We start from the raw sequence: 18,372 nt of genomic DNA, 5'->3' as shown, positions 1-18,372 counted from the left end.
AGAGGCCCGCGTACCACAGAAAAAAGAAAAAAAGAAAAAAGAAATAAATGAAAATTTTTAAAAAATTATTTTTAAAAAACGAAATAGAGGTTACTAAATTTATTAATGTTCTTAAATTTGAGTTCGGAGGCTTCTGAAGCCTTATGGAGAATTCCAGAGAAGTACTTGAGGTAAAGAATTCAATACTACTTTTGGGTTAATCATGGACTCTTGATCTGTTTAACCTGCCTTCTTCAGTGCTGATTGCTCCTACTTTTCCTCCCTCCCTCCCGGCCTGAAAACTCTGTTATAATGCAAAAAGAGATTTGAGGTGGTTGAACTTTGAAAGTCTCTTCATTTGTGGTGCTGGAAAAACTTTTCAGTGGACGGGTGATATAGATCTTGGGATCTATATTTGGATGACAAGATTAACTCATAATTTTAGTAGAAAACAAATGTAAACATAGTGGTTTGTTTGCTTACAAGTCAACATCAAGATCAAAGAATTTTGTGTATACAAATTTTCCCTCTTGGTTTGGTTTTAGTATCTGTGACAATAAAACGTCCTAAGTCTAGCAGTAGAGAAAACTTTTAAAAGGGTATGGAAGTGTAACTCAAAATGTAGCACTTTAGCATGGGTACTCTCACAAGCATAAGTGTAATATGTGGTACTGGCCTGTGGTCACTTAATAACTAGGAATTGTAAAGAATGCTGGCTATATTGTGAATTATAAGAGTCTAAAAATGATTCATGAATAGGGTTGCTAACAAACACATGATAGAATGCTGTCATCACTTTTTTACCTTTATGAATTTGTTTATGCTGGCCTTTATTATGGCCTGGGCTAAAACCTTAACAATAATTTGGTAGAGCAACATAGGTGTAAAGTGAGGCATGGTGGTACCAGCACAAGGCCACCTTAGTACTCAAGCTCCAAGTACTCTATCCTATTGCCACAGCCCTTGGTACTATCTGAAATTATATATCTGTATTTATTTACTTATTTAATTTTTTTTTTTGGCTGCGTTGGGTCTTCATTGCAGTGTGCATGCTTTTCTCTAGTTGTGGAGAGCAGGAGCTACTCTCCATTGCGGCGCGTCGGCCTCTCATTGCAGTGGCTTCTCTTGTTGCGGAGCACGGGCTCTAGGCATGTGGGCATCAGTAGTTGTGGCTCACAGACTCTAGAGCGCAGGCTCAGTAGTTGTGGCTTGCGGGCTCTAGAGCGCAGGCTCAGTAGTTGAGGTGCACTGGCTTAGTTGCTCCGTGGCATGTGGGATCTTCCTAGACCAGGGCTCAAACCCATGTCACCTGCATCGGCAGGCGAGTCTTAACCACTGCACCACCAGGGAAGTCCCTATATCTGTATTTAAAAAATTTGTTTATATATCCATTATCTGTCTCCCCCTACTAAGCTCTCTGGGAGTAAGACTTGAATTTTTCACCATTGTATCCTCACTATTTTAGAATTGTGCCTGACCATTAAGATGTAAAATTAATATTTGTTAAAATAATAAGTGAAAGATTATTAAGTGTTTAGTTCACCTTTATAAATAGCTTTCATAAATCCTAGGATTTCATAATTTTTTTCCCACCAAGGTAGATTTATTTTTTTCCTTACAGTTTTTTTAATATATTTGTTGTTGTTTTTGTTTATTTGTTTGTTTATGGTTGCTCCAGGTCTTAGTTGTGACACATGGGATCTTTTTAGTTGTGGCATGTGGACTCTTAGTTGCGGCATGCGAACTCTCTAGTTGTGGCATGCATGCGGGATCTAGTTCCCTGACTGGGGTCGAACCCGGGCCCCCTGCATTGGGAGCACGGAGTCTTAACCTCTAGACCACCAGGGAAGTCCCTCTTCCTTACAAATTAGTATGTGCTTAATAGAGATGATGATGATGATGCGTTTTAGTAACGCTTTTAATATCAGCAGATGGTTGTTTTGGAGAAAGCCTAGAAAGATGGACTGGAAAGTGTTTTGCAAATATTTTTTAATTAATTAATAACAAGTATGTTAACAGGTTGTAGAAGATCATAGGCCCACAATTAAAAGGTTTTTCTCAACCTTGTCTCTAATGCTGTTTCTCAGATCTTTACTCTGTTCAGTGGTGCTGGAAAAGAAATCTGTCTGTGCTGTTCTACTATCTGAGCTTCAGAGGGTCATGGGACTGATGAGCTGTTGAAATAGAGTGAAAGTGTCTTGAAGTCTGAAAAGGCTGTGGGACATTTGGAAGGCCTAGAAAATCTTGTTCCAGCATTTAGTCTTATGAGAAATGGTCACTGCTATAAGGAATGATTGCCTGTAGTATTGCTTTCCTTATGTAGCTGTGCCCCTTCTGTTTCCAGTACCTATAGCTTTAGTCTGCTTAGCAGTAGATTGAATATCTTACCTATTCAACACCCTAATCTTCATTCGTTTCTTCCTGCCACATCAGTGACCACACCCAGGACCTTGTCTCACCTCTGAGTTCTTTTTTCTTTTCTTTTTTTTTAAAATAAATTTATTTGTTTATTTTGGGCTGAATTGGGTCTTCCTTGCTGCACGCAAGCTTTCTCTAGTTGCGGCGAGCTGGGGCTACTCTTCGTTGCAGTGCGTGGGCTTCTCATTGTGGTGGCTTCTCTTGTTGTGGAGCACGGGCTCTAGGCACATGGGCTTAGCAGTTGTGGCTCGCAGCCTCTAGAGCACAGGCTCAGTAGTTGTGGCACTCGGGCTTATTTGCTCCGCGGCATGTGGGATCTTCCCAGACCAGGGCTCGAACCCATGTCCCCTGCATTGGCAGGTGGATTCTTAACCACTGCGCCACCAGGGAAGCCCCACCTCTGAGTTCTTAAACCCTAATATTATAGACTCCAAACATAGCCTTCTGTACTCACAGCTCCCTTTTTCCCTGTTCCCCTTATAGTAGTTCTTTGACTCACTGCTGCATCTAGACCCTTGACCTCTCCTGCACTTTGACCCTGTCATTAGCCCTTTTGTCTTTCTCATCTCACCTAGAGTGCCTGCTCTGTTCCTTATAACAAGGTTATGACTTTAGACAGGTCTCTCCCATTTTCCATTAAAGCTGATTTCAGTGATTCTTCTTGATCAGATAGTGGCCTTGTTCACAGAGTGGGGGACACCAGTCAGAAATCAAATCCCTGAGCCGCCTGCATCCCCGCAGCCTTCAACCACCTTGGTGGCCACACTCATTGAATAGCTTCTTTTCTTTTTTACTTTCTCCTTTCCAATCTCGATTCCTTTTTTTCCTTTGCTTGCCTGACTGCCCTGACTAGAACCTCCAGTACAGTATTAAATGGAAGTGACAAGAGCAGACATCCTTGATTTGTCCCTGATCTTAGGGAGAAAGCATTCACTGTTTCACTGTCAGGTATGATGTTAACGGTGGGTTTTTTCATAGATGCCATTCGTCAGCTTAAAGAAGTTCTTTTCTATTCCTACTTTTTTGAGTGGTTTTATAATGAAAAAGTACATCTGTTGAGGTGATCATGCAGTTTTTGTCCTTTATTCTATTAATGTGGTGAAATACATCATGCTTTTCCATGTTGACTAAGATATCTTTCTAGCTATGCTGGCTCCCATGTACTTGTGGATCTATGGGAATGTCTCTTGATGTGTTTTCATCTTAACTCTAAAGCTACTTCCCAGTCTCTTTCATGGGCTTTATCCTCCATATATCCATTCATTTAAATCTGATTCTTCCACGGTTCCTCACTGAGTTCTCTAGAAGTCTAAAAGTTCCTCTAGACTTCTAATTCTGTAAATTCTAAGTCATATCATCTACTCTGTGGCTCCATCTACTCTAATATGCTCTTAAGTTAGAAATCGATGGGAACTCCCTGGAGGTCCAGTGGTTAGGACTCTACGCTTCCACTGCAGGGGGCACGGGTTCAATCCCTGGTTGGGGAACTAAGATCCCACAAGCTGTGTGGCACAGCGAAAGGGAGGGAGGGAGGGAGGGAGGGAGGAAGGAAGGAATCTGTATCACCCCTGAGTCCCCTTGGCATTTTACCCTCAGCTGCACTCTTTACATTCATGCCTCCTTTTGTATTCTCTATATATCTCAAAGAAGGTGTCACTACCTCCCAAGTCCCTTACACTGTGAAAATTACTCAGGATTCCTACTGCCTATTCAGGAGTCACCAAGTTCTCTCTGTTTTATTTTACTATATTAGGAATGTGTCTGCATCCTTCCATCACTAGACCTAAAGATTAGTCCTGACTTGCATAATCTTTGCCTGGGTTTTCGAAGCAGTCCCTGACTGGTCATTCAACCTCCAGTCTTATCTTTCTCAACCCCTCAGTCTGTATTAAGTTCCTTGGGTGCTCCCCTAGTGCCCCATGGATATCTTTAACACTATACTCCTCACACTATATGTAATTATATGTTTACTTCTCTTCTGTCCTCCTCTGCACCATAAGTTACTTTAAGAATAGGGACCACCTCACCTCTTAATCGTCTTAATATTCCTAACACCCAGCAACAGTGCATGGTTATAGTATACATGCATTATGGTTTGTTAAATGAGTGAATTAGTGAAATAATTAATATCAAAAATTCAGTTAAAAAAAAAAGAAAAAAAACCTAGAGTGCTTTGGGAGGCCTAAGATAGAGCAGTGAATTCTAACTGGGAATTTGAAAGGGTTACATGAAGAGATGCCTTTTAATTTGAATGTCAAAGTCTGAATAGAATTTTTGGTGGGGGAATTCCCTGGTGGTCCAGTGATTAGGACTCCGAGCTTCCAATGCCAGGGGCCCAGGTTCGATCTTGGTCAGGGAACTAAGACCCCGCAAGCTGTTCAGCATGGCCAAAAATTTTTTTGAAAAAAGAATTTTTGGTGAAAGAGGTATCATTTCAGATGCAGAGGAACCTAAAAGCTCAGAGCTTCTTTTGAGAACAGTTTGGAACATAAGGCTCTCTAGGGGTAAAGTGGTAGGTGGAAACGTAAGTTGAACCAGATTTTTCAAAGTATTGAGTACCGTGCTAAGGAGATTGGCCTTCATTCTCTGAACATTATGAAACTTTGTAAACTTATTAAGTTTCCAAAGTGTGATGTTGGAAAGTTATCACAAGCAGCAGAATGGATTGGGTGGAAGAGATGAGGGATGTTAACTAGTAGTCCAATGTAGTAGTCTAGGCAAGAGATAATGAAGACTTCTACAGGACAGTGGGAGTGGAAAGGGACACATTTCAGAAATTTGCTGGTAGAATTTGAGCTGTGAGAGAAAGAAAGAAATTGTAGATTACTTCAAGATTTTTAATGAAAGGTACGGGGCTTTAGGGAACATACGAGAATCTGAGAGACTGGTTGGATGGGGCGGGGGGCGGTGCATGAATAGGGAACCAGGAAGAGGGAAAACTTGGAGATTAGACTATAATGAGTACTCTTTTAAGATTTTTCTAGGGCTTCCCTGGTGGCTCAGTGGTTGAGAGTCCACCTGCCAGTGCAGGGGACATGGGTTCGTGCCCCGGTCTGGGAAGATCCCACATGCCGCGGAGCGGCTAGGCCCATGAGCCATGGCCGCTGAGCCTGCATGTCCGGAGCCTGTGCTCCGCAATGGAAGAGGCCACAACAGTGAGAGGCCTGCGTACCGCAAAAAAAAAAAAGATTTTTCTAATGTGGGGTTAGCAGAATCTCTGTGTAAGGATATGATGTAGGCAATTGGAATTAGGATCTAAGGTTCAGGAAGGAGCTTAGGGGTAGTAAGAGAGATTTGTGAGTCACTTACGTAAAGGTGGGCATTGAAGCCATGGCAGTAGATAAGGAAATTAGATGGGATGTTCCTTCATGGGGTCCCTGATGCAGCAAGTAGTAAAGTCAAAGAGCTAGCTGCTTCTCACCTTTGCCTTTAGATATACCATTCATGCCAGGCAGAGTCATCTTTTGTGTCCTTTGTATCATGAGTTGCTGACCCCAAAACAGGTGAGGAGATGATATTTGGATGGGTTTGGAGTGAAGAATTTTCAAAATGTATTTTCAGAGCTTTTACAGAATCATATGATGGTATATTGTACTCCAGTAAATTGTGCATATTCAAAGGAACTCCTTCCTGAGTTAATATTTAGTTGACTTTGTATGATACAGTAGTGTTTGACAAAGTATGATGAGAGAGTTACTTACAACAAAATTATCAAATATACTTATAAAATTTGGGAAAGCTAGGCCTTATTATAGATCAGCTGAACCTGAATCTTTGGGAGTGAGGCCAGATTCCTCTTTAATGTCCCCAAATTTGAAAATCACTGATACACGTGATGAAATTGCCACTTTATTAAGTTTAAAAACGGGGTCCTTTTGAGATTGCCATTTTGATATCAGAGAATAAAAGAGGCATTAACTTCTCATTTGTAATCTTAAAAGAAATGCTAATTTAAATTAACCTTTCTTTCAGTTGAGTGTGCGAGGGAAAAATAAAAAAGAGAAACTTGAAGATTTCTTTAAAAACATGGTTAAATCAGCAGATGGAGTAATTGTTTCTGGAGTAAAGGTAAGACTATTTAATTAACAGAGGTGTTGGTTTGAGAATTTACTTCTTCTAAGAGGGAGATAGATTGAGATTTCAGATGTGCGGACGATTATATTAGAGTAAAAGAGAAGTTTGGATAGTAGACTTCTTAGGCCTGGGAAACTGGGCCCCTCGCCCTGGGTTCCTCACGAGCTCCCTTCTCTAAGGGGTAGTAGGTCTGCAGGTCCAAGTGGATTTGCCCACCCAGAGCCCATGCCCCTTTCCTCCAAACCAGACCATCCTCCAGGTATCTAGAATCCCATATTTCCTTGCCCAAATCCCAAGCCTTCTTTCAGGTCCTGCACGGGCTTTTTCCTTGAGTTCATCTGCCAGTGGGTAGACTGGGCTGCTGGTGGCTGTCCTCCACAGGTGGTCAAGGAGTAGAGGGAAGGCACAGGGCAGAAGGTCAGTGTGCAGGGTGGAATGAACGTCCAGCCACGTGCACGTGAGGTCCCTCTGGGTGCCTTACAGAGTCACAGGGTGGGGCACAGAGGGTCTGCCTCCATTTGTACACTTATCCAGTTGGCCTTACAAATGTTAGGGGCAGACCTGGGTTCAGATTTGGAGTTAGAAGAGCTCAGTTGAGGTTTTGGTTTCGTCTCATAGTAGCTACAGGACCTTGGAAAAAGTCACTTTCTTTCTCTGAACCTCAGTTTTCCCATTTTCAAAATTTGGTCAGTAATGCCACCTAGCTCACAGGATTGTTAGAAAGATTGAATGAGATGATATGTGTGAAATATACTTACAAAGTTAATTATTTACCAAGGTAACACCTAAATTTTTCTTAATGATTTCTGAAAATGGTACAAAAATGGATTTTTCTGAAAACTCTAACCATTAAAATATAAGAGAAAAATGTTTATATTACATTATTAAGTAAATACTAATAAGAGATAAATAATGCTTTGTCATCATTGCCTGTTTTTATAAATACATCTATAGTAAAACTTGGGTGTAAAGTACTATTTGATTTATACTTTAATTTTGCAGAGACAGGTCATTTGATATTAAATTATTTGATATTAATTATAATTAATGTTGAACTTTTTTTTTTTTTTTCTTATTTATTTAGGCTGTGCTGGGTCTTAGTTGCAGCACACAGGATCTTCACTGTGGCATGTGGGATCTTTAGTTGCAGCATGCAGACTTCTTAGTTGCAGCATGCATGCGGGATCTAGATCCCTGACCAGGGATCAAACCCCGGCCCCAAGTCTTACCCACTGTACCACCGGGGAAGTCCCTGAATTGTTTTCTTTTTTTTTTTTTTTTTTTTTTTTTTGTGGTACGCGGGCCTCTCACTGCTGTGGCCTCTCCCGCTGCGGAGCACAGGCTCCAGACGCGCAGGCTCAGCGGCCATGGCTCACGGGCCCAGCCGCTCCGCGGCATGTGGGATCTTCCCGGACCAGGGCATGAACTCATGTCCCCTGCATCGGCAGGCGGACTCTCAACCACTGCGCCACCAGGGAAGCCCACTGAATTGTTTTTTAACATTAAGTATAAACCACTATATTGATTATGATTTTGATAATTTTATTGAAGTAATAGCTGACATTTTTTGAACATTTACAGTGTGGTGTTTGGTATCCCACATTTCATTAATCTTCACTACAGCTCTGCAAGTTAGTTTAGCTCCATTTTTACATTTAAGAAAACTGGTACACATGAATTAGCAGATTTTAAATGACATTTTATCAGTACTAACTTCTGCTTCTGTGTACTGTTGATGTCGGTCTCAAATTACATCATTTCAGCTGGTGCTTTTTCAATAAACAATTGCTGTTTTAGAAGGGAGGAAAGTACTGTTAATAGTTTTTACTTTTAAAGTATTTCTAGTTTTGTTCCAGAAAAGATTGAAAACAGTGTTTAATATGAAAATTGCTCCCAGATAGCTAGTTTGGCCAGGTTCCCTAAAGCAGTCAGAGAGGGCCCTAATGACTAAGGGATTCAGGAACAGCATTCAGGAACGGCCCATAGAATGCATAACAGACCAAGAGAAACAGATTTTCACTTGTCTGCCAGGCTTCTTTCCCTTTTTTCTCAAAAGCAAATGATCACTCCCACTGGCAGAAGTATATCTGTTGGAGAACAGGATTGTAGAGGCGGAGCACAAGTAGGAACACATTTGAGTACAACACGTGAGTCTCAACCATAATGGGGAGCTCTAAGCCTTCAGCTGCAAAACTGTAGATTTCTTACTTGATAGATAGAAACACATGTTTTTAAAGTCTGAACTTGTTGATGAAATCAATATATAATGTCTGATTATTAGAGGATAGCTCTGCTGTTTTACTGATGATCTTTTATGATTATAAGGATAACAAAGTGATTTATGTGTTAGACTAAAGCAAGTAAGTGAAAAACACTCATTTTCTTTTGATCCCATAGGATGTAGATGATTTCTTTGAGCATGAACGAACATTCCTTTTAGAATATCATAACCGAGTTAAGGATGCATCTGCTAAATCTGATAGAATGACAAGATCCCACAAAAGTAAGGTTTTTCTCTGTGGCTAAAGTTTATATTGTTTAATGGAATATTTATAAAGTTATTATGTTATTTACAGTTTGTAAAAGTCTTGATATAGGGCAGTGGTTCTCAAACTGTGGTCTCTGAAGCTTTGATCCTAAGGCCCTTTTAAGCAAGTCTGTGAGGTCAAAACTACTTTCATAATAAAACTATGATGCTTTTTGTCTTTTTCACCATGTTGACATTTACACCGATGTTGCAAACGCTGTGGTGGATAAACTGCTGGTGCTTTAGCACAAATCACGGCAGTGGCACCAAACTAATAGTCTTTGTATTCTTTCCCACAGCGCATTTGCAATTTAAAATTTCGTTTAAGAATGTCCTTGATGGTATAGCACAGGGGAACTATTATATTCAGTATTCTGTAATAACCTACAGGGGAAAAGAATCTGAAAAAGAATGGATACATGTATATGTGTAACTAATCACTTTGCTGTATACTTGCAACTAACACAATATTGTAAATCAACTATACTCCAGTATAAAATAAAAATTAAATTTAAATTAAAAAAAAAAAGAATGTCCTTGATGAAGCAGTGAAACTTATTACTTGTGGAAAGTCTCCTCCCTTGAGTATACTTTTTTTAATATTCTGAGTGATGAAATGGGAGGTATGCATAAAGCACTTTGCATATGGATGTATGATGGTTCTCTCTAGAAAAGCATTTTAGTGAATGAGTTGCAACTGAACTAGCTGCTTTTTTTCATAAAATACCATTTTTACTATAAAGAACAACTGACAAACTGTGATTATTGAAACTTGAGTATTTGGTAGACATTTTATTAAAAATTAATTAAATGGGCCTGACACTTCATGGAAAGCAGCTGACAGTGTTTGTTGACAATGATAAAGGTCAGGCTTTCCAGCAATAATTAGAATTTTAGAAAACTTGTATCAGTCACCATGAGCTTGCTTTTCAATAATTAAAGACTTAATGTGAGGAGATTGATGATAATATTAGTGTGATATTTTTGATATTATATACTGAAGTGTGTCAACATTTGGAAGATCTGTGTGATTCATTGAACTAGTATTTCCTTAATGATCAAAATTATGTATGTAAAAGATCTATTTAAAGTACAAGATAGATTAAAATGGGCTTTTTTTAACAGCTTTATATTGAGATATAATTGATATCAATAAGCTGCAATGTTCAAAGTGTACAGTTGGATAAGTTTTGACATATGTATGATATCATCACCACAGTCAACATAATGAACATATCCATCACCACCAAAAGTTTCCTTGTGGCCCTTTGTAATCGCTCCCTCCTGCGCCTGTCCCCAGACCACCGCTGATCTGCTTTCTGTCTGTAGATTAGCTTGCATTTTCTAGAGTTGTATATAAATGGAATCATACAGTATGTACTCTTTATGGTCTGGCTTTGAAATTCAACAAAATTATTTTGAGATTCATCCATGTTGTATGTATCAATAGTTCATTCTTTTTATTGCTGAGTAGTATTCCATTGTATGGCTATACCACAGTTGTTTATCCATTCAGCTGTTGGTGGACATTTGGGTTGTTGCTGGCTTTTGGCCATTTGAAATAAAGCTGACATAAACCATCTGTATGTAAGTCTTTGTATGGACATATGCTTTCATTTCTCTTGGGTAATACCTAGAAGTAGAATGGCTGGGTCAAGTGTAAGTGTATAATTAATTTTTTTTTTTAAACTTTTTTCCAAAATGATTGTATCACTTTACATTCCTACCAGCTGTGAACGAGAGTTCCAGTTGCTTCACACCCTTGCCAATAAAGATAATCAGTCTTTTAAATTTTATCCATTCTGCTAGGCCAGTGTGGTTTTAATTTGCATTTCCCAATGATTGATGATATTGAACATCTTTTCTTGTATAAGTCCTCCAACTTTATTCTTCTTTATCAAAGTCATTTTGGCCCCTCTGGTTTCTTTACATTTTCATATGGATTTTAGAATCAGTTTGTCACTTTCTACAAAAATGCCTGCTGGGATTTTGATTGGGATTGTATAGAATCTGTAGATTAATTTGGGGAGGATTGACATCTTAACACTATTGGTTCTTCTGATACATGAACATGGTATATATCTCCATTTAATTAGGTCTTCTCTCAGCAATGTTTTATAGTTTCCTTTGTACAGATCTTATACATCTTTAGTTAGATCCCTAATTATTTTTTGATGCTATTGTAAATGTTGTGTTTTTTACATTTCAGTCTCCAGTTGTTCTTTGCCAATATATAGAGATACATTGTATTTTCAGTGTTGAGCTAATAGCTTGCAACCTTACTAGATCAACTCAATTTTTAGCTTTATTAACTATTTTGTAGATTCCTTAGGATTTTCTACATAGACGATCATCTGCTAATAAAAACAGTTACACTTCTTCCTTTCCAATTTGAATGCTGTTTATTTCTTTTCCTTGCCCCATTATAATATAGCTATACCCTCCAGTACAGTGTTGATGGAAGTGGTGAAGGCAAGCAACTTGGCCTTGTTTCTTATGGGGAAAGCATCAGTCTTAAGCCGTTAATTATGATAATAGGTGTAGATTTTTCCTAGATGCCTTTCAAGTCAGGAATGAATGTTGGATTTTGTCAAATGCTCTTTTTGCAACAATTGAGATAACCATATGGTTTTTCTTTTTTAGTCTATTAATATGGTTAATGATGTTGATTGATTTTCAGATATTAAACCAACCTTATATTCTTGGGGTAAATATCACTTATATCATTAGATTTAATGTAATAGAGTACACAAAGTTCATTGATAGGATTTTAGATTCCCCACAGGAACTAACCCTTAAACTTAAACTGCTTGTTGAGTAGAGTATCCACAATTTTCTGAAAATATTAGTAAAATGCCTCCTCCTTTTCCAACGACACATCTGTTTGAGGCTAGATTTTCTCCCGATACTTGAACAAAAACAACATATCACAGTAGAGTGAATGCAGAGCAGATAAGAGAATGGAGCTATTCTATTAATCCAGACGCAAAAGAGATTGGCAAAACTCTAACAGTGTCACTGTGCTCACTAATTTTAAAATATATAAATAGTTATTTTCATTTAAAATGTTATGTTAACTTATAATGGTTTATGGGACTTCCCTAGCAGTCCAGTGGTTAGGACTCCGTGCTTCCAATGCAGGGGGCACGGGTTCTATCCCTGGTCGGCGAACTAAGATCCCACATGCCCCATGGCCAAAAAAGAAAACCAAAACATATTAATGGTTTTAATACTGTTATTTTAAAATAGTAAATATTTAAAATTTTTGTTTTACTTTTTTAAAAATACAGTACATATTGATAGATGTAACCCGCATAAACAAAAGCTCTTTAGGGTCCTCAGTAATTTCTAAGAGTGTAAAGGAGTCCTAAAACCAAAAAGTTTCAGAGCCTCTGATATACAGACAGGTCAGTAGGTACCTAGAAGTACGAACCTCCGTTTTGGGGTATTGTTACATCCTCTAATAGAAAGGAGGAAGTAAAGAAGTCTCAGGCCTGGTAACTTCTATTCTTGTGTCATTCTTTTGAGAGAGTTAAGAGTTCTTTTTGTATTTTATTTTCCTATATCTTTGTGATTTGCAGATTCATTCTAATGAAGTAGTAGTTCTTAGTTGCCTGTTCAGTAGTTAAGAACTATATAGTCAAAGTGTGGGAAACTTGAATTCCTTCCTAAATTCATTACTGATTTGCTTTAGAGCCTTGGGCAGTTCACATAATTAGTCTTGTGTTGGTTTCCTTGTTTATAAAATGGCATTAAGGATAAAATATCTCATACTTTCACTCCTCTGTTAAGAAAAACTTTGTCCCAACCCATCCTCTCCTGGCCCCTCCATCAGGACGCACACTACTCCCTACTCCCCACACACACCCAGAGTCACACAGTGCACCGTGAGGGCTCCAGCGGCACCCTGTGTGCCTTCCTAGGAAACCCCACGCTCCACCCACCCCCACTAGGCCCTGGCCCCAGCCTGTAGGCACACCCCCTTCCCCAAAAAAAGAAAAACTTTGTAAATACGAAATGGTACATACTAGTGTTGATTGTAATAATTAGGAATACCTTTAAGTTTAGATTTGTTGATTTAAAAATGGAAGCCTACTATATATACTTTTTAAATTTCTTAAAAAGTTATTTAATTCATAAACATTGGCATATCTATTATGTGCCAACCATCATGTTAGACATTGATGATTTCAAGATGAAGAAAATAACAGTCTTTGCCATTAAGGAATTAATAATTTTGCAGGTGAGATAAACACTAAAAGCAAAAAATTACAATATATTGTAATTAATCCTGTCATAGAGGTGTATATTAGTGCCATGGAAGTATAAAGAACTATAGGAATCATCTGTTAAGAAAACAGAATATTAGTGATTCTTACTGATTCTGTTTATTTGACCAAGTGGAATGGTGTTTTAGGGGAGATGATAGTGATCCTGTTTTACAAAAATACGACTGTTGGGCTTCCCTGGTGGCGCAGTGGTTGAGAGTCCACCTGCCGATGCAGGGGACATGGGTTCATGCCCCGGTCTGGGAAGATCCCACATGCTGTGGAGTGACTGGGCCCGTGAGCCATGGCCACTGAGCCTGCGCGTCCGGAGCCTGTGCTCTGCAACGGGAGAGGCCACAACAGTGAGAGGCCCGCGTACCGCAAAAAAAAAAAAAAAAAAAATACGACTGTTACATATAATTAATTATCTTACAGATATAGTGGACCCTTGAACAACACAGGTTTGAGCTATGTGAGTCCATTTATATATGGATTTTTCTTCAGTAAATATGTAGTATTGTAAAAGTACTACACGGTCTGAGGTTGGTTGAATCTGCAGGTGCAGAACTGTGGATACAGGGGCAACTATAAAGTTAAACAGGGATTTTTCACTGTGGGGAGGGTTGGCACCTGTAACCCCTGCATTGTTCAAGGGTCAACTGTAATAAAATTTTACAAAATTATAAAGTAAAAACTATTTTTTCATAATTAATGAACTTAGCCTGGATTATGAAAAATTAAGCTTTTCAACTTAATAATTTTATAAGTCACTGTGATTTATAAAATCAGGACAGTTTGTATATTTTTCGTGATCACATAATGCTGTAATAACTAAAGAGGGTAGTGTTCTCAAAGCCTAATGTTAGTTAGAATACAGGAATTTCTTGCTCCAAAAAATAATTTCAGGGTCAGCCTAAGCATAAACTATTAATGTATTCAATATTAAACACAGAAACCATTTTTGATTCCTACCTGTCAATAAACCAACCTTTAAGTGATTTTTGAGTATTATTATTTTTTTTAACTTGTTAGAGTGTAGTGAAGAGTCTTATATATAAGTTACTGTTCATAGTCTGAAGTTTGTACTTGAAGTTTCTTTATAAAAGATATCAGGATAGAAGATTTGAGTAACAATAAGTAAGTAGTCACCAAATTTCAGCCATATCAGTTGAATGTAATTTTGTGCAAAATAAGAAAGTATAATGTAAGCATTACTGTTTTGTTAGGGGATAAACACATAAAAGCCTGGTAAAAATACTACTAGTATAAGTGGGAATACAAAGTAGGCCTGTCTAGGATTTCATTAATGATAGCAAACATTTGTATAGTACTGTATACACTATGTGCCAAGTTTATAGTAATGTTTACTAACTCATTTAGTTCTCCAAATAATTATGTGAATTGGGTACCATTATTATCCCTATTTCCAGATGAGGAAACTGAGGCACAGGCAGGTTAAGTGATATGCCCAAGGTCATACAGCTGGTAAATTGGGAAGCTGGGATTGGACAGTTTGGTTACAGGTCCATGCTCTTAACCATTGCACTATGCTATTCCTTTTCTGAAATTATAATCTTTTCTCAACAAGGGCATTGTCCTGTGGGGCAAGCCTAGGAGGAGTATTGTGCTGACGTTGAGTACTTTGCTTCCTAGCACCCAAGGGTAGTGGTACTACCATTCATCTAGCTTCCCAAGCTCCTGCCTCAGGTCTACTGTTTGTAAATCTTACCTGTTACATTTCCTAAATATCTTCCAGCTTTGTTAGTTCCTCTCTGCTCTTAATGTTTCCACTACCTTGATCCTGACCCTCAGCATCTGACACAGCAGTTTCCTGGTTGGTCACTGTGCCTTCCGTGTCTCTCCACTATTAGTCTTTATTCAAGGCAGCAGAATTTTTTAATCTAAAATCCTTATCAGGTTGATTGCACCACTACTAGGATTTTAAAATGTTTAATAACACCCATTCCCACAAGATCAGGTCCAAACTTCATCATGGCTTACAAAACCTTTCTTTCCCCCAAGATGCTTGGAAGAAAAATAAATTGATTTTTCCATCTTCAACCCTCTCCACTCCCCTCTGTACCCTGCAGTGCCATAGTCCCAGAAGGCTCTCTGAATATACTTTGCTCTTTTATGTCTCCCTGGCCTTTTTCCATGCTCTTCCCTTTATCCAGAATGCACTCTCCTCCTCTTTGCCTAGTAAAGATTTGCTCATCCTGCGAGCTCCAACTCCTATAGTGTCTGTAAATCCTTCCCTGACCTCCTCAGGTGAAATCATCTGTTTCCCGTGCTCGCGATGTAGTTTATACCTACTTCTAATATAAAATTCATCATTTTGTATTATTGTTTTTGTCATTTCTTTCACTAGACTTTGGGCATTTCATATTACATACACATTTTTTTGACAGGTAGGTATTCAGTAACTATTTTTGAATCAATGAATAAATTCTTAAAACTTTTTCCATAGGTGCTGCAGATGATTACAATAGAATTGGTTCTTCATTATATGCTTTAGGAACTCAGGATTCTACAGATATATGCAAGTAAGCATTCTGATTTAAAACATTAAATATAAGTAAAAGAAAATTTTTGTTGGCAGCTCAGGCACACACAATACTTCTGACCCAGCAGGCATTTTGGAATATTTTTGTCAAAACGCGTTGATAATATGGAGCTTCTTTATAAACTTAGGTCAGTGTCATTCTTCTCTTCCCTTTCCCTCCTTTTTTTTTAAATCTGAGAAATAAAAATCGACCTTAGTATATATAATTTTAACATTTACAGTGTTTCATTTGATGAAAATTTGCCAATTTGTATGTGTGAAAGAGACAGAATTTATGTTTAAATGTTCTTAGATTTTTATAATGTTTATTATAAATAAGAAATGCTGTTTTAGAATTAGAATATATATATATACACACATATATATACACACACACGTATATGTATATACACATATACGTATATATACACACACATACACACATACATATATATATATTTCGTTGGAGGCCAGATTTCAATGTACCATAAATAATCTTAGTTGCTGCTATAATGTTTAAACCCAGCTCTCTATTGAAAAATAATTCAAACACATTTTAAAAATTTTAAGTGGAAAAACTATTTTCATAGTCCATGCCTTTCTCCAAACCACATCCTTGAACTTTTCTATAGTATATCCTGTCTCAGTAGACATGTCAGATCCAGTTTTTCAGCAAATCCAGTTTTTCAGCAAAACGCTAATTAACATGCTACCTTCCCAAAGAGTTAGTTCTTAAGTATTTGATAAGAAGGAAAAACGTCAACTTTGCCATGTGTTATCTTTTATAAACCTCTCAAAGCAAGTTCTTTTTAGTAATGTGAAGTTCATAAAATTCATTTTAGCTTTCAATAGTATTTGCCCTAATCCAAATATAATGTCATCGATAATTACATATTTTACAGGATACCATTTAATAGTTTGGCATGGGGATATTTTTTTAGTTGGTGTCAGCGTTTGAGAGATGGGCTTTTTAATTAATAGTGAAAGTGGGGGCTTCACTGGTGGCCTAGTGGTAAGGACCCTGGGCTCTCACTGCAGTGGCCGGGCTCAATCCCTGGTTGCAGAAGATCCTGCAAGCTGCCTGGTGCGGCCAAAAAACAAAGTGAAAGTGAGCTATGAAGTAGAGATTGGCTGTTCATTTGTGTTGTTTTCCAAAACAAAGCAGCTCCATTTGAAAGTATTTAAGACATAACTCTTTGGATGTCATTGCCCTGTACTTCCGTAATAATTTAAAGGTATGGTTTTATTTAATATTATGTGGCATATTACCAAAGGATATCGAGACAGATTTTTTAAGTTTTTAACATATGGCTTAGACCGCCACCTTGAAATGGGAAGATTTTCTGTAATCGTATGTCAAAAGGAATCTGTTACATGGGTGGACGTACAGAGATTTTTGTTGAACTAAATGAAGTCTTCAGTGAACAAGACAAATATTGTAATGAGGTAAGAATGTTCATTATTAATCTGGTTTGGGGTATATTCTCTGAACATTTGAAATAGAAAATTATTTATGATGAAATATTTTTCCCTTCCAGGTTTTTTCTTAAAGTTTCAGAACTTTTTGATAAAACAAGAGTAAGTACTAATAATTAACCTTTGGGAGTCTAAATCTCTGCAAACGGTAGTGTTTAACTTGTTGGGCTGTGTTTAACTTTATTGAGGAAGATGAGTCATACTTCAAAAGGTTGAAGAGGCAGATTTAAATTGGGAAATAATGAGAGTTTTTCAGGAAATTTAGTTTTTGTTATGGTCTTTTGGTATATGTGTAAAAGTTCATACTCTTGATCAGAAAACGTGTTCATTAGGAGGCTGGGTTTATTTTTATGAAAGATCATTTTTTTCCTGGGGCTTTGTAAGCTAGAAGAAAATCTTAGATTCACTATAACTTTACCAAGATTATTGCTTTTGATCCCCCATGACACCCTGCTTTAAAAAAGAGTTGTATCAACATAAGACAAAAATATAACTGCAGAAAGTTTTCATTCATAGTAGTAATAATTTAATACTGATATAGTCTTGGTTTTCAGGGGTCATGTTAATTTATGATCATTCTATCTATCAGTTGATAGTGAAAATGTTTACTAGATTTGTAATGGTACTTAGCTGAGAGTCGTGGTGGCTAGTCCGTTGTAGAAATCAGATTTCATCATGACCTTGGCAGTTGAGTAGTGGAGACAAGTTGAAGAAAAGGAGATACTCTATCACAAAGGAAAAAGTTCTTAAATATGTAAGTAAATGTTATACTGGGGTCCATATAGCTCATTATTCTGCTTTGATATTTGTACCAGTGAGCATTTTCTGAGAAGATATAGTTGTTTTTGTGTGCGTGTTCATTTATATCAAAAGAATAGGAATCTATCACAAACAGCCTTATGTGTCAATTCTTTTGGAAGCAGATGTCAAGGTGGGATTAAATGTACAAGAGATTTATTGTGAAAAACAAAGAGGAACGAGCAGGAGTAGACAGGAGGGGAGCGTTCCGATAATAGTGCAGGTCTACACCTGCAAAAGGAGAGGGAGAGGAAGGAGGACTGTGTAGGAAGAGTTTCAGACTATAGCGC

The 18,372-nt window shown here is 37.8% G+C and overlaps 1 protein-coding gene across 3 annotated transcripts in view; it reads left to right on the top strand.

The window, feature by feature from the left end:
• Positions 1-18,372, top strand: part of SNX6 (sorting nexin 6) — a 54,385-nt gene that overhangs the window by 16,908 nt on the left and 19,105 nt on the right. For all 3 annotated transcript variants that reach the window (XM_033428355.2, XM_012533069.3, XM_033428356.2), the window contains exons 6-9: positions 6,370-6,465; positions 8,869-8,974; positions 15,734-15,809; positions 17,347-17,386. In XM_033428355.2, the coding sequence (XP_033284246.1) occupies positions 6,370-6,465; positions 8,869-8,974; positions 15,734-15,809; positions 17,347-17,386 (318 nt within the window). The remainder of the gene's footprint in view (positions 1-6,369; positions 6,466-8,868; positions 8,975-15,733; positions 15,810-17,346; positions 17,387-18,372) is intronic.

Source organism: Orcinus orca, chromosome 2 (genome assembly GCF_937001465.1).
Source record: "Orcinus orca chromosome 2, mOrcOrc1.1, whole genome shotgun sequence".
NCBI lineage: Eukaryota > Metazoa > Chordata > Mammalia > Artiodactyla > Delphinidae > Orcinus > Orcinus orca.
The sequence above is the reverse complement of the archived record's forward strand: the minus strand, read 5'-3'. Positions and strand labels throughout refer to the sequence as shown.